A 13430-nucleotide genomic window follows, 5' to 3' on the forward strand; every position below is an offset into this window, starting at 1 on the left:
CTGTTGCCCCCTTCTCCTGCCCTCAATCTTTCCCAGCATCAGAGTCTTTTCCAGTGAGTTGTTCTTTGTATCAGGTAGGCAAAGGATTGGAGTTTCAGCTTCAGCATCAGTCTTTCCAATGAATATTCAGGATTGATTTCCTTTAGGATTGACTGGTTTGATCTGCTTTCGGTCCAAGGGACTCTCAGGAGTCTTCTCCAGCACAATTTGGAAGCATCAGTTCTTTGGCACTCAGCCTTCTTTTAATGGTTCAACTTTCACATTCATAGATGACTACTGGAAAAACCATAGCTTTGTCTCAATTTCTTTCCAAAATCAAGTACCATTGAAATTTGTATCTTCCTACTTTTAATTCCATAAAGCTCCTTTTCCCAGAGGTTTCGGGATTGAAGAAAGGGAAGGGACCACATTCTATTGGGACTCAAGAACATTTGTTTACAGAATGTGTTAAAATGTTAACGGAGAGAAATTATTCCTGTGAATTACATATGAAAATGTCACCTTTGGTATTTTCAGCTACTAAAAAAAGATCATTGTTCTTTTTATCAGCTTTAATGTCAACATACTTTGGCAATAGGACCTTTTAGGAATTTTGCTTATTTCATTGAGAATTTATGTATTTTTAAAATTCTTCATTGATACCACCTGAAATTACTATAAATGTACCTGTAAAGGATCCTGAGCCATTCTTAGGGGATCCAGTTTTTCCTGGGGAGAGACAGTGAACACAGACTAAATTTCATAGTTCTTTGTTTTTTTTTTTTTCCTTTGTAGTCTTCCATGTTGCACTATAAATTGCTGAGTCAGAATGAAAAACAATTTCAAGAAAATAGTAACAACTAATTTATTTTTATTGCCTGCACTTGACCTACCAGAATGGTAGCTATTGAAATGTGAGGAGGATAACAAGAGTCTTTGAGTGATAATCTCTTTATTCTTTTGACTCCATAAATATTACATGGTAATGGTGTTCATAGCCATCTACCAGGACTGGGGTTTCCTGACCATGTAGGTTTTACTGGGCGTACCCGTGTTTTTAACAGTGTGAACCCATCTACCCCTACATTCTCTCCTCATCAGTCTGACCTTATAAAGATTTAGAGGGCTCTCGGCCATAAAAAAAGAATGCAATAATGCCATCTGCATCAACATGGATGGACCTGGAGATTGTCATACTGAGTGCAGTAAGTCAGACAGAGGAAGACAAATATCATATGACATCACTTATTTGTGGACTCTAAAAAAAGGTTGCAAATGAACTTATCCACAAAACAGAAAGTATTACAACTGTAGAAAATAAATTTATATTTATTGTCACTGGGGGGGTCGGGGAGAGGGATGAATGGAAAGATTGGGATTGACACATATACACTACTAGGTATAAAATAGGTAAGTGATAAGGACCTACTGTATAGCACAGAGAACCCTACTCAGTACTCTGTAATGGTCTGTATGGGAAAAGAACCCAGGAAAGAGTAGATATATGTATATGCATAATTGATTTGCTGTGCTGTACAGCTGAAACTTAAGACAACATTGTAAATCAACTATGCCCCAGTAGAAATTTTAAAGTAAAAGACTGACTTTATACCTCGATTTTGCCACATTTGAAAACTTCAGTCTCTTTCAATGTTGGAAAATTCGGGAGTGGAAGCTAATTTTATATTATACAATGCTATAATCTCGCCTAATATAAAATTACATAATAAATTTTCAAAGTATGGATCCTTCACTCGTGATTTACTGTGCCCAGACACCTCCCTTCCCACCCCATCTTATTCAATCCATTTATTCACGATTCACCTGAGGACTCTTGGCTTCCTTAGATGGTGCCCCCACCTCACAGCTGAGACCCTGAGTGGATTTACCTTTTGTACCTGAAATTCACTCCTCTTCCCTGTTTGTTTCCACTGTGAAAAGCCTGGCTTCCTTCTGACCTTAGTGGTTGGGATTGTATTATGTATTTGTCATCACTCCCCTCCCACCCCACACTTTCACAATCACCTGTTTTTTATGTGCTTATTAAAGACTTTATTGAAAACATTTTGTATGACTTTGTCCCAGTTTTATAGCTAAATTGCTGTTTCACGCTTCTGAATTGTACTGAGAATTTCCCAGGGTTTTTTTTTTTTTTTTTTTAAGTCTTGAGCCATGTTGTTGAGAAAAGATAATTATAAGGAGGCTTAACAGCATTGTAAATCAACTGTGCTTCAATAAAAATTTTAGAAAAGTCTTAAAGTGGCTACTTTTGCCAAAGGGGTGGAGCTTGCTACTGAAAAGACTGTAAATAGGACAGTGAATGGAGACTTGCTGGCAGGGGTGAGTGGCCACGCCTATGCTGGTTGGTGTTAATTGGTTCCAGCCATTACATTACCCCATGGCACATGATTGATACTTGTCACCACACTCCTAATTCACTTAGAGTTAAACTTGAGAGTGAAGAAGTCACAAATTGGTTCATACAGAAAGCACATTTTACTCATTGGCTTTCATGTCTCCATATGTAAGCTTTGTATTTTCAGAACTTAACCAAGAATTTTTTTCATGGAGCGTCTTTTGATATTTTTTTATTTTACAGTTTGCAGTTTTCTGCTACTGTGAACTTATTTTTTGAAGACCTTCCTTTTTTTCCTGCAAGTATAGAGGAGATTTTTAGACTTGAAGTATAGTTGATTTATAGTGTGTTAGTTTCTATTGTGCAGCCAAGTGATTCAGTTATATATGTGTGCATGTATACAGATTCTTTTTCATAGTTTCCATTATGGCTTATTCTAGAATATTGAAGATAGTTTCCTGTACTATACAATAGGACCTTGTTTATCCATTCTGTATGTAATATTTTGTATCCACTAATGCCAAACTCCCAGTCCAGCCCTCTCTTGACTCCTCTCCCCCTTGACAAGTCTGTTCTCTACGGAAGATCTTATTTGTTTAGTGTTATATAAAGTCCAGGCTGGTGAGCTACAATGAAATCTTTTCTCTCTATGGTCATCCTAAGACGAGCTTAGAAAATTTTTATAAATTAGTGTTGAAGAGCTCCTGTGCTACATGAGGAAAACTTTAATAAAAAAAAAATATATTAACTTTAGCATGGCATAGATGCTTTATAGTTATTTTGCCAACATCTAAATTGGTCCTTACCACTGTTTTGAAAAGCTTCCCTGCTGGCAGTGATGGTAAAGAATCTGCCTGCAATGCAGGAGACCCGAGTTTGATCCCTGGATCGGGAGGATCCCCTGGAGAAGGAAATGGCAACCGGCTCCAGTATTCTTGCCTGGAGAATTCCATGGACAGACGAGCCTGGTAGGCTATATAGTCCGTGGGGTCGCAAAGCATCAGACATGACTGAGCAACTAACCTTACTACTACTACTACTGTTTTAAAAGTCTTGAGCATAATAGATATTCTGTATTTCTTAGCCATATTTCTTTGCTTTTAGAATAAATAAATTTGAATAATTACTTTCCCATAGGTTTTTAAAAATTGATGAGCACTTGACCAATAGTTCTTGGCATCAATTTTTGTCTGTACCCATAAAATGATAGTCTTCTCTCTTACTCTGTTAAACAATTCATGGCCTTTTTTTTTTTTGTAGTCCCTTTTATTAAGTTATAATGTACATATAATAAAATGCCCTCATATAAAGCATATAAAGTGAAATTTGAATTTATGCACTCGTGTACCCACAACCACGATCAAACCGAAGGACAATTCTACACCCTAAAGATTTCTTGTCCCCCTTCCTAGACAATCCCAGACCCCCTAGCCCTAGGAAACTTAGTCTTTTCTAGAGTTTCCTGAAAATGAAATCATACAAAATCTCTTCTCTCTCTGTCTTCTTTCACTCATCCAAACTGCACCTAACAGAATTGTTTCTTTTCACAATGAATAGTATTCCATTGAAGAGGCAGCAATTTATTTATCCATTCACCCATTAATAGACTCAGTTGTTACAGTAAAAACATGTCAACAATATTAAAAGATGTGAATATAATGTCCATTAGCCTGCCAGCAGTAACATTGCAACTATTTTCAATTTTGTAGATTTTCTTCCCAGCCTGATTTTGTCAAAAAATTAGTTGCACAAATATAATTTAGTACTTTTTGCATAAAGCTATCATAAATATCATGTTTCTATGTAATGTTGATAATTTCCTTTAAAAACTATATACTGTTCCATAACAAGTTTACTTACTATATTTGACTTGTCTGCTTGTAGAAGAGCTAGGACTTTTTTTTCTCTGAAAGTGTTGTTAAGATAATGCTGTAGTGAATATTTTACAAAGCTTTCTTTCCTGTCGAGATTTTCTTTGAAACAGATCTTCAGCATTGGAACTTCCTGGTGGTACAGTGGATAAGATTCTGCACTCCCAATGCAGGGGGGCATGGGTTTGATCCCTGCTCAGGGAACTAGGATCCCGCATGCCCCATATGGTAGCTAAAAATAAAAAAATTCCAGCATTGAAATTAAGGGTGATTACATAGGTGACTGACTTTCTAAGGATGTAAAAAGAAAAAAAAAGCATACAACCGAATGGAGAGTAAGTTCCTAGAGTTTGCGTTCGTCAGGCCTGACTTTGAATCTTGGTTTTGTAACCCTGAGAAACTTGTGTAACTTCTCTGAACATTGTAAGGTTATGTACCTAGGTGGTCCAGCCCAACGCTGACCCATGATCTTTATACTGACTTACACTACCAGCGGTGAGCCCTGCATAAATACCCCACTTCCTCCCATTTTCTTATTCAGAAAAATTTTTGTTAATTTAATAGAAGTTATCTCATTTTCTTCAATATGCATGTGTTGGATTTCTAGGAAGGAAAAGCATTTCCTCTTACAAAAGGTGCCTATTTTATTTTACTGCATCATGTGTCTCTTAATATAGCTGTTGGTTCCTTGGCTTATGCAGTTTTTTCTTTTAATTTTGTTTTCCTGTTTATTGTTTTTGCCCTTTGCTTCTGGCTTTTTTTTCCTTTCCTCGTAAAGAAATTACTTTTCCTATTTTAAAATCTCCAGTCGCTTCCGCTTGCAGCTTCTGTGGCTTCACAGTGCTGTGTGGCTTCCTCCTTCCCGTTCCAGTGGTCACTGTAGTGATCACGGGTCTGAGTTCTCTTTGTAGGTTCTTTGCATCCATATTGCCAGCAGTTCCGCCCTCTGTTCTGCACGTGTGTGTGCGTGCGTGCATCCGTGTGCGTATGTGTAGAGTAGGAGTGGGAGAGGGTAGCTGGCTCTTTTCCTGACAAGATCATGGCTCCTAAATCCTAAGAGATAATGAGCAAATCTTTGGTCTGATTCAGAAGATGCCTGGCTTCAGTTTAGAAACTTTCTGGGGAACAAAGCCCCTGTTGGTGCTTGTTCTTTTTTATTTTATTTTTTTTCAAATCAGCATTGTGTTAACTTCTATTTAGTATCCAGAGGCCAAAATAAGACCTTAAAAATCCTTTGGAGAAATGGAGAATAGCAGTGTGATGACTGTCAGGGAAGACAAATCTAGATCCGATCAGTTTTTCCATCAGCATCTTTTACAAAAGGAGCAGAAGTTTCTTCTATTTGTAGAACCCCTGATGGAGAATTTCATTCTACTTATCAGGGTCCCTGCTTCTTTTGACCATTAAGACAAGTCCCCAAATTAATACTGGAGGAGTCTCATGAAGTATCCCCCACCCCTGACATTTTCTTTTCTTTTTTTAAAATTAATTAATTAATTTTAATTGGAGGATAATTACTTTATAATATTGTGATGGTTTTTTGCCATACATAGACATGAATCAGCCACGGGTGCAGTTGTGTTCCCCCAACCTGAACCTCCCTCCCACCTCCCTCCCCACCCCATGCCCCCTATTTTTTATGTGTAAGAAAATAAAAAATGTTCCATTACATTTTGATACACACAGAAGTATTTCTTTGTCACTATCATTACTATGACTCTCTGGAGTAACTCTTTTCTGCCATAAACAGGAGTCTTGTGTGTAAAGCAGATATTTATTTTTTTTTATCTTATTGATTGGGTTATCTCTTAAGTATTGTACAATTCTTTCCTAATGTCTTGCTTTTCTTTTATGTGTACCCATTTAAAGTGTTTGTCATATAAAATGGGTTGACCAAAAAATGTGTTCGTTTTTTTCCTGCAGTATCTAATGGAAAATCCCTAATGAAATTTTTGGCCACCCCAATATTTCTTGCTTTCTTGCCTTGTACTTAGTAACTTTATTGAGTAGTGACCATTTTCATTTTTTTTTAGTATGAAAAAACATGAAAAACTAACCTTGTTTCCTTCCAGATGGCGATGGAGGTCATGCAGTTTAGCAAGGAAGAAGTTCGGGAAGTGTTGAGGTTGCTTGCTGGTATATTACATCTCGGGAACATAGAATTTATCACTGCTGGTGGGGCGCAAGTTTCCTTCAAAACGGGTAAGGTTGCTTCTCCCTGCTTCACTTCCTTGGCTTTTGCCTCATAAGAAATGTAGATCTCAAATATTTCCTGTCTGGCCTTTGACAAAAAAATATTTTGAGCCCTAGAATAAGTGCTACAGAAGTTTGATGTGAAAGGTCAGCTAATAAAGGGTCAAAGCCTCGCCAACAAGTGATTACTGCGTGGAATGCTGGCTGTGTTCTCATTTTCTGCTAAGAAAGAAGGAAAGTGAGCCCAATAAGAGGAAATAGGGGCAACAAGAATTTGATGTAGGAAGAATGTCTTGAGTCAGGCGTGTAGCGTTGTAGTTAATTCCTGGCTACTGAGGGCTGCCATAGTGGGATGGTTAAGACCGTTAGTTTTCAAGCCAGGATGACTGGTTCGTAGCCCAGCTCTGCCCCAAGCTGTTTCCTTGGGTTACTTATCCCTTCAACACTCATGACTTCTCACTGTAAAGTAAAGTGCACAGCGGAGATGTCTTAAGACTAAGTGAGTTAACATACATGTAACAATGTCAGTTGTCATTTTCCTGGAGTGATTTATTCTTTAAACTTTTCTGATGGATGCAGTGGATGAGGGCATGGAGGCTGGGAAATGGATGAGCGTAAGTTCAAAGTGGCCCTTGAGTTGCCCAGGGATAGAGGCCTGTAGTTCTCCTTCCCATGGATCATACCTGTTGATGTTTACTGCTTTAGAAATGAAAACAGAGGCAGTTAAAACTGGAGTGGGTTGCCATTCCCTTCTCCAGGGGGTCTTCCTGACCCAGGATCAAACCCAGGTCTCCTGCATTGCAGGCTGATTCTTTACCATCTGAGTCACCAGGGAAGCCCTTTAGAAATAAAAGCAGAGATAGTTAAAAACAATAGATTCACTTTAAAATAACCGTAACCAACCCCTTGCATATAGTAAAATAAATAGTATTTTATTTGAAAGGCCATCTTCCAAAACAAAAAAGAACAAGTCAATAACGACTGACATTGTCTAATGATTTTGTAAATGTTTGAAATATCTGATGTAATGAAGGACAGCTGGCTTCTACTTCTGCCTTCAGCTTCTTGAGCTACCCATGTCATGTAGCCTCTGGAATATTCTTCTGTATACTTGTGAGGGAATGAGGGAGAAAAAGCAAATAACAGAGTTTATCACTAAAAAAAAAAAAAAGCTAGTCTTATTACTGAAATAGTCATGGACCTTGCAAACCTCTGACAGGATCTTGGGGAGGCTGCCAGTGGGGGGTCTCTGGACCGTACTTGTTCCAAGTACCAGGTCGTTTGCTGTAAACCTAAGACACATTAAGGGAGTGAAAAGCCTGCCAGCAGAACATGTGTCCTCTAGGTCCTGCCCGAGGGGCTTAGGAATATTCTCTGTTTTACTGTGTCGCTTTGTGGCACTGGCTTTGCACCCATTTGGGGTCGCATGGGCTGTCCCTTCTTGGGGTTGTGCATCCATTTTCACCTTGTCCTTCCTCCCCAGCCTTGGGCAGGTCTGCAGAGTTACTTGGGCTGGACCCGGCGCAGCTCACGGACGCCTTGACCCAGAGGTCCATGTTCCTCCGGGGGGAGGAGATCCTTACACCTCTCAATGTTCAGCAGGTACGTGTGTGGCCCTCAGAGCAACTTCTAAAGATGCCTCTGGGTCTGCAGATCCATGGCTTTGATTCAAATAAGTAACTGTAATGATCCATTTGAATGTTTTTGGCTCAGGATCAAAATAAGACATCCACGTTGAGGGGATAGACAAAGTGGTTCAGTGGTCATCTTAGAGACAGCATAGCAGAATCTTTAAGAGGACTGGGGGAGATTTCCTGAGTCTGAGTCCTGAGTCTTCAGCTTATTATATTCTGGTCTTGGGGAATTTATTCACTGTGCCTCAGTTTCCTCTTCTGTAAGACAAGGATGAAAATAAAGTGTTAGTTGCTCAGTCATGTCTGACTCCTTGTGAACCTATGGACTGTAGTCCACCAGGCTCCTCTGTGCATGGAATTTTCCAGGCAAGAATACTGGAGTGGGTAGCCATTCCCTTCTCCAGAGGATCTCCCTACCCAGAGATCAAACCTGGGTGTCCCAAATTGCGGGCAGATTCTTTAGTTTTTGAGCCACCAGAGAAGCCCCAAGACAAGGATGTGAAAGTAGTATCATTCAGTCATGTCTGACTCTTTGTGACCCCAAGGACGGGAGCCCGCCAGGCTCCTCTGTCCATGGAATTCTCCAGACAAGTATGCTGGGGTGGGTTGCCATGTATAAGGATGATAGTAAAAAATATATAAATGCTAAAAACTTAGTGGCATTGCCGACTCAGTGGACGTGAGTTTGAGCAAGCTCAGGGAGTTGGTGATGGATAGGGAAGCCTGGCATGCTGCGGTCCATGTGGTCACAAAGATTCGGACAGAACTGAGCTACTGAACTGAACTGAAAACTTAGTGACTGGTGCAGAGTAAGAGTTAAATAAACAGCTGTAATAATTATTATTATTAATTGGTGTTTTTATTATAATTAATAAATTATTATTATTAATAATGAAAGCAAAGCAACAGTGTGTTGTATGATTTATTTTTGTCTCTGCAACTGCCTTGAGCCAGTTACATGCACTAGCCCATCTAATAGCTGTTTCTGGATTGGATAAGTAAAAATGCTAACCATACCATGAAGAAAACTTGTATGTACACAAAGTAAAATATGAGAAGATGATAATGAGTGAAGTCAAGTCTTAATTAATGTCATGTCCTTGTTGTTACTTAGTCACTAAGTCGTTTCCCACTCTCTTGCAACCCCATGAACTGTAGCTCACCAGGCTCTTCTGTCCATGGGATTCTCCAGGCAAGAACATTGGAGTGGGTTGCCATTTCCTTCTCCAGGGGATCTTCCCAACCCAGGGATCGAACCCTAGTCTCCTGCATTGGCAGGCAGATTCTTTACCACTGAGCCACCTGGAAAGCCCACTTATTGGCATAAATCTGATCAAATTTAGAGCTGTATATATTGGTTCCGATTCCTTCTTATAACTCAATATGTAAAGCTGAATTTGAAAGCCTGATGCTTCAAGGTGAATCTTGCTGCAAATAAGCAAGCTTCAGGTTTCCCTTTCTTTAGACAGCTGTGTTTTCCTGGATAGTATTGATTCACTTGACACAGCCTGCATGGATGTAGAGTGAGTGGCTCCTGAGTGCAGCACGGATAGACGTGCCCATCCGGGTTCCCTGCAGTCATCAGGCAAATCGCGTCTCTGTCTCCTCTCCCCTCAGGCAGCAGACAGCAGGGACTCCTTGGCCATGGCACTTTACGCACGCTGCTTCGAGTGGGTGATCAAGAAGATCAACAGCAGGATCAAAGGCAAAGATGACTTCAAGTCTATTGGCATCTTGGACATCTTTGGATTTGAAAACTTTGAGGTGTGCTACCAATGAGTGGGATCCTCCTAAGCAGAGCTCGTGAAACAAACACTGCTATGTTTTCTCTGCAGATTTTAGTTGGCCTTTTCTTTACCTTTTTATGTAAGAGCGAGAGTGCTAAAGACTCTTGTTGGATTGTTTCCCCCCTTAGGTGAATCACTTTGAGCAGTTCAATATAAACTATGCAAACGAGAAACTTCAGGAATATTTCAACAAGCATATCTTTTCTTTAGAACAACTGGAATATAGTAGGTAAGCACTCATTGAATTGCGTTTCAAAATGTCTAAGAAAATGAGTCCCTACGTTGGATAGTTTTGAAGTGATATTTTACTACAACCTGGACCTTTTTAATCTTTGCACAGAGAAGGCTTAGTGTGGGAAGATATTGACTGGATAGACAATGGAGAATGCCTGGACTTGATTGAGAAGGTAACGCACTGTTGAAGAATTATCGCAGTCCCAAGGGTGTCCAGCTGGGCTGATTCATATTTACGGGAACAAAAGAGCTTGTAGGAACACGCACGTGAAAGATGTGACTGTTTAGAACACAATGGACCGTTTGGAAGCATACATGTAACTGTGCAAGGTTGAATTTAAGGACTTGGCTGCTTCAAGCCCATTGTCTCATTGAAGTCGATATTTTAAGAGTGAACAGTGAGCAGATTGGCTTCCCAGAGATTTTAAGTCAGCATCAAAAACTTTGCCATCCCAGTAGTGGATTGGCCAATTGTAAACATCCTGGTCACCAGATTACAGGGGGTTCAGTGTTTGCAGTATGGAAAGAGTTTGGAGTTCTTTATAGTGTATCATTCTGAATTTTTCAATCTGAGAAACTATGCCCTTTTTGCCACTTGATAGAGAGTAGAGAGGAAAGGAGCTGTAAAAATACACAGAGGCAAAAATTCAATGTTTAATTCACATTTAACCTTTTCTTCTAGAAACTTGGTCTCCTAGCCCTTATCAATGAAGAAAGCCATTTTCCTCAAGCCACTGATAGCACCTTATTGGAGAAGTTGCACAATCAGCATGCTGTATGTCCACACCTGCCAACTCCTCATTGTGTCTGGGTAGCTCATCTGTGGATTAAGATGATGGAGGACAGATTTAGGGGCTGTTGGCCCCACGGTGCCTCTCACATTGAATTTTTTTTTTTTTTCTCTCAAATGGAAGCTTTGCTCTGCCAGAACTAAATAGAAATAAGCCAAAGGCATGGATTTGAGGCTACTTGGCAGAACATGCCCACGTTTACTTTGAGTATAAAATTTAACCTTTTTAACCTACTGTAATGACACAGACCAGAGTTGCATGATTTTGATGAAGTGCATCACATAATATGGCCTAAAGCTCTTATATGTCGTGGATTTTGAAATTGTTTTCACTGGCAGTTGTAGTTATACTGTCAGGAAATCAGTGAGTGAAATTAGGCATTTACTTTTTTTTTTTTTAGAATAACCACTTTTACGTGAAGCCCAGAGTTGCAGTCAACAATTTTGGAGTGAAACACTATGCTGGAGAGGTAACTCCTGTTTGAATTTGTATGATCAAAGTGTGATTGATTTACAGTGTGGTGTTAATTTCTGCTGTACAGCCAAGTGATGCAGTCACACACACATATATATTCTTTTCCCATTATGGTTTGTCCCAGGATAATGAATATAGTTCCCTACCCTGTACAGTAGGACCCTGATTTATCCATTCAATATGTAACCGTTTTCCTCTGCTGACCCCAGACTCCCGCACCCCTCTCCCCCTTGGCAGCCGCGGGTGTGTTCTCTCTGTGAGTCTGTTTCTGCTTCTTAGATAAGTTCACTTGTGTCATGTTTTGATTCCACGTATAAGTGATACCATGATATTTGTCTTCCTGACTTACTTCACTTAGTATGGTGATCTCTGGGCCCATCCATGCTGCTGCAATGGCATTTTGTTCTTTTTGTGGCTGAGTAGTATACCCCTGTGTATACATGTACTACATCTTTATCCATTCATCTGTCGCCGGGCATTTAGGTTGTTCCCATGTCTCGACTATTGTAAATAGTGCTGCTATGAACACAGGGGTGCCTGTGTCTTTTTGAATTAGAGTTTTGTCCGGATAGATGCTCAGGAAGGGGATGACTTGACCGTATGGCAACTCTGTTTTTCATTTTTTTGAGGACCCTCCATACTGTTTTCTATAGTGGCTGAACCAATCCAACCAACAGTGTAGGAAGGTTCCCCACACCCTTAGGCAGGTAACTTCTTAATCAAGATCCCGGCTGATATTTGCCCATTTGGTATTTAGAGAATAGTAATTTCAGAAATCAATCATAAATATATTGAACGATGGGTCCAGCTTTTAAAGGGGATGCTTATGACCTGAAATGATTCTTTTAATCAGTTCTTCCTTTTCTCATTTGTTTTTGCAAACCAGGTTCAGTATGACGTGCGGGGCATCTTGGAGAAGAACAGGGATACCTTCAGGGACGATCTTCTCAACCTTCTGAGAGAAAGCCGGTGCGTTGGTCTCTTTTCTGAGATGTCAGAGTGATGTCTGTGCAGATGCTTTTAATTCACATAGAAAAAATTAATATGGGGGCAACTTGATGTAGTGTGTTCTTCCCTGGGCAATATTTGATTAATAAAGTGACCTGAGAGATATATAAATGGCCTTAGTGGTAGTGGCTACCATTTAATGAGGTGGCGTTGGAACACCCAACCCATAGATTAGATACTTTTATTCATCCTGTTATGCAGGTGAGGAGATTAAGCGTGGTGTGGTGAAGTGACTTGCCCAGGATTCTTCAACTAGATTTGATCTGTTCTGCTTGGTTCAGGGAGGAGGGTTCAGGATGGGGAACACATGTATACCTGTGGCGGATTCATTTTGATATTTGGCAAATCTAATACAGTTATGTAAAGTTTAAAAATAAAATAAAATTTAAAAAAAAAAAAAAAAAGAATCTAAGATTTTAACCAGCATGACGTAGTTTCTTCATAGCAAGCTTAGAGCTATGCGTTAAATTGATGTCAGCCTCAGGTCTTGTAGGACCTTCTGTCTCTAGTTAGTGTAAGGGTTATCAAGAGAAATAAACAAGTATTCAGCTACAATTACCCATTCATTTATTCTTTCATGAATTGTAAATTCACACCATTAAATCAGTAATTAAGGAAAATATGCTGAAAAGTTTTGATGATGAATTCATTTGTTTGTATATATTAAACCAGGAGGCTTCCTGCTTTTAGGAGGCTTTGTCAGAGAGAAAGAGGGGAAAATAGCCCTTAAAGTCATCAATATGTGTCTAAGATTCAGTATGAATCTCTTACACAAATTTTCAATATCCTAGGAAGGAAAGTAGCACAATCAGTAAAAAAGCTGTAATACTTTTAGAAATGAAAGTCCCAGGTGGCTACCCTGTCGCTTAAATAGCTGTGAACCGGGGTGAAGAGAACCTATCTTAAGTGTCAGCTTAGAAACCTAGGGTGGAAGTGGCTGATCTTTCAATGCGTCTTAACCCTCCCCTATGAAGATTCCCTAATTACAACCTTGTCGGCTATTTTTGTTTTTAGGTACGTTTTCAGACCTGTAAAAATGATGATGTTTTAACCATAGCAGATTACCTCTGTCTCAAAGGAAATTTAAATCGATCCATTTAAGT

General features: G+C 39.5%; 1 protein-coding gene across 4 annotated transcripts in view; it reads left to right on the plus strand.

Annotated features, from left to right (window-relative positions):
- MYO10 (myosin X) overlaps positions 1–13430 on the plus strand; it is a 258403-nt gene that overhangs the window by 152463 nt on the left and 92510 nt on the right. For all 4 annotated transcript variants that reach the window (XM_006072954.3, XM_006072953.3, XM_025270684.2 and 1 more), the window contains 8 exons: positions 6279–6408; positions 7883–8001; positions 9651–9797; positions 9949–10049; positions 10161–10227; positions 10737–10829; positions 11246–11314; positions 12206–12288. In XM_006072954.3, the coding sequence (XP_006073016.2) occupies positions 6279–6408; positions 7883–8001; positions 9651–9797; positions 9949–10049; positions 10161–10227; positions 10737–10829; positions 11246–11314; positions 12206–12288 (809 nt within the window). The remainder of the gene's footprint in view (positions 1–6278; positions 6409–7882; positions 8002–9650; positions 9798–9948; positions 10050–10160; positions 10228–10736; positions 10830–11245; positions 11315–12205; positions 12289–13430) is intronic.

This window comes from Bubalus bubalis, chromosome 19 (assembly GCF_019923935.1).
Source record: "Bubalus bubalis isolate 160015118507 breed Murrah chromosome 19, NDDB_SH_1, whole genome shotgun sequence".
NCBI lineage: Eukaryota > Metazoa > Chordata > Mammalia > Artiodactyla > Bovidae > Bubalus > Bubalus bubalis.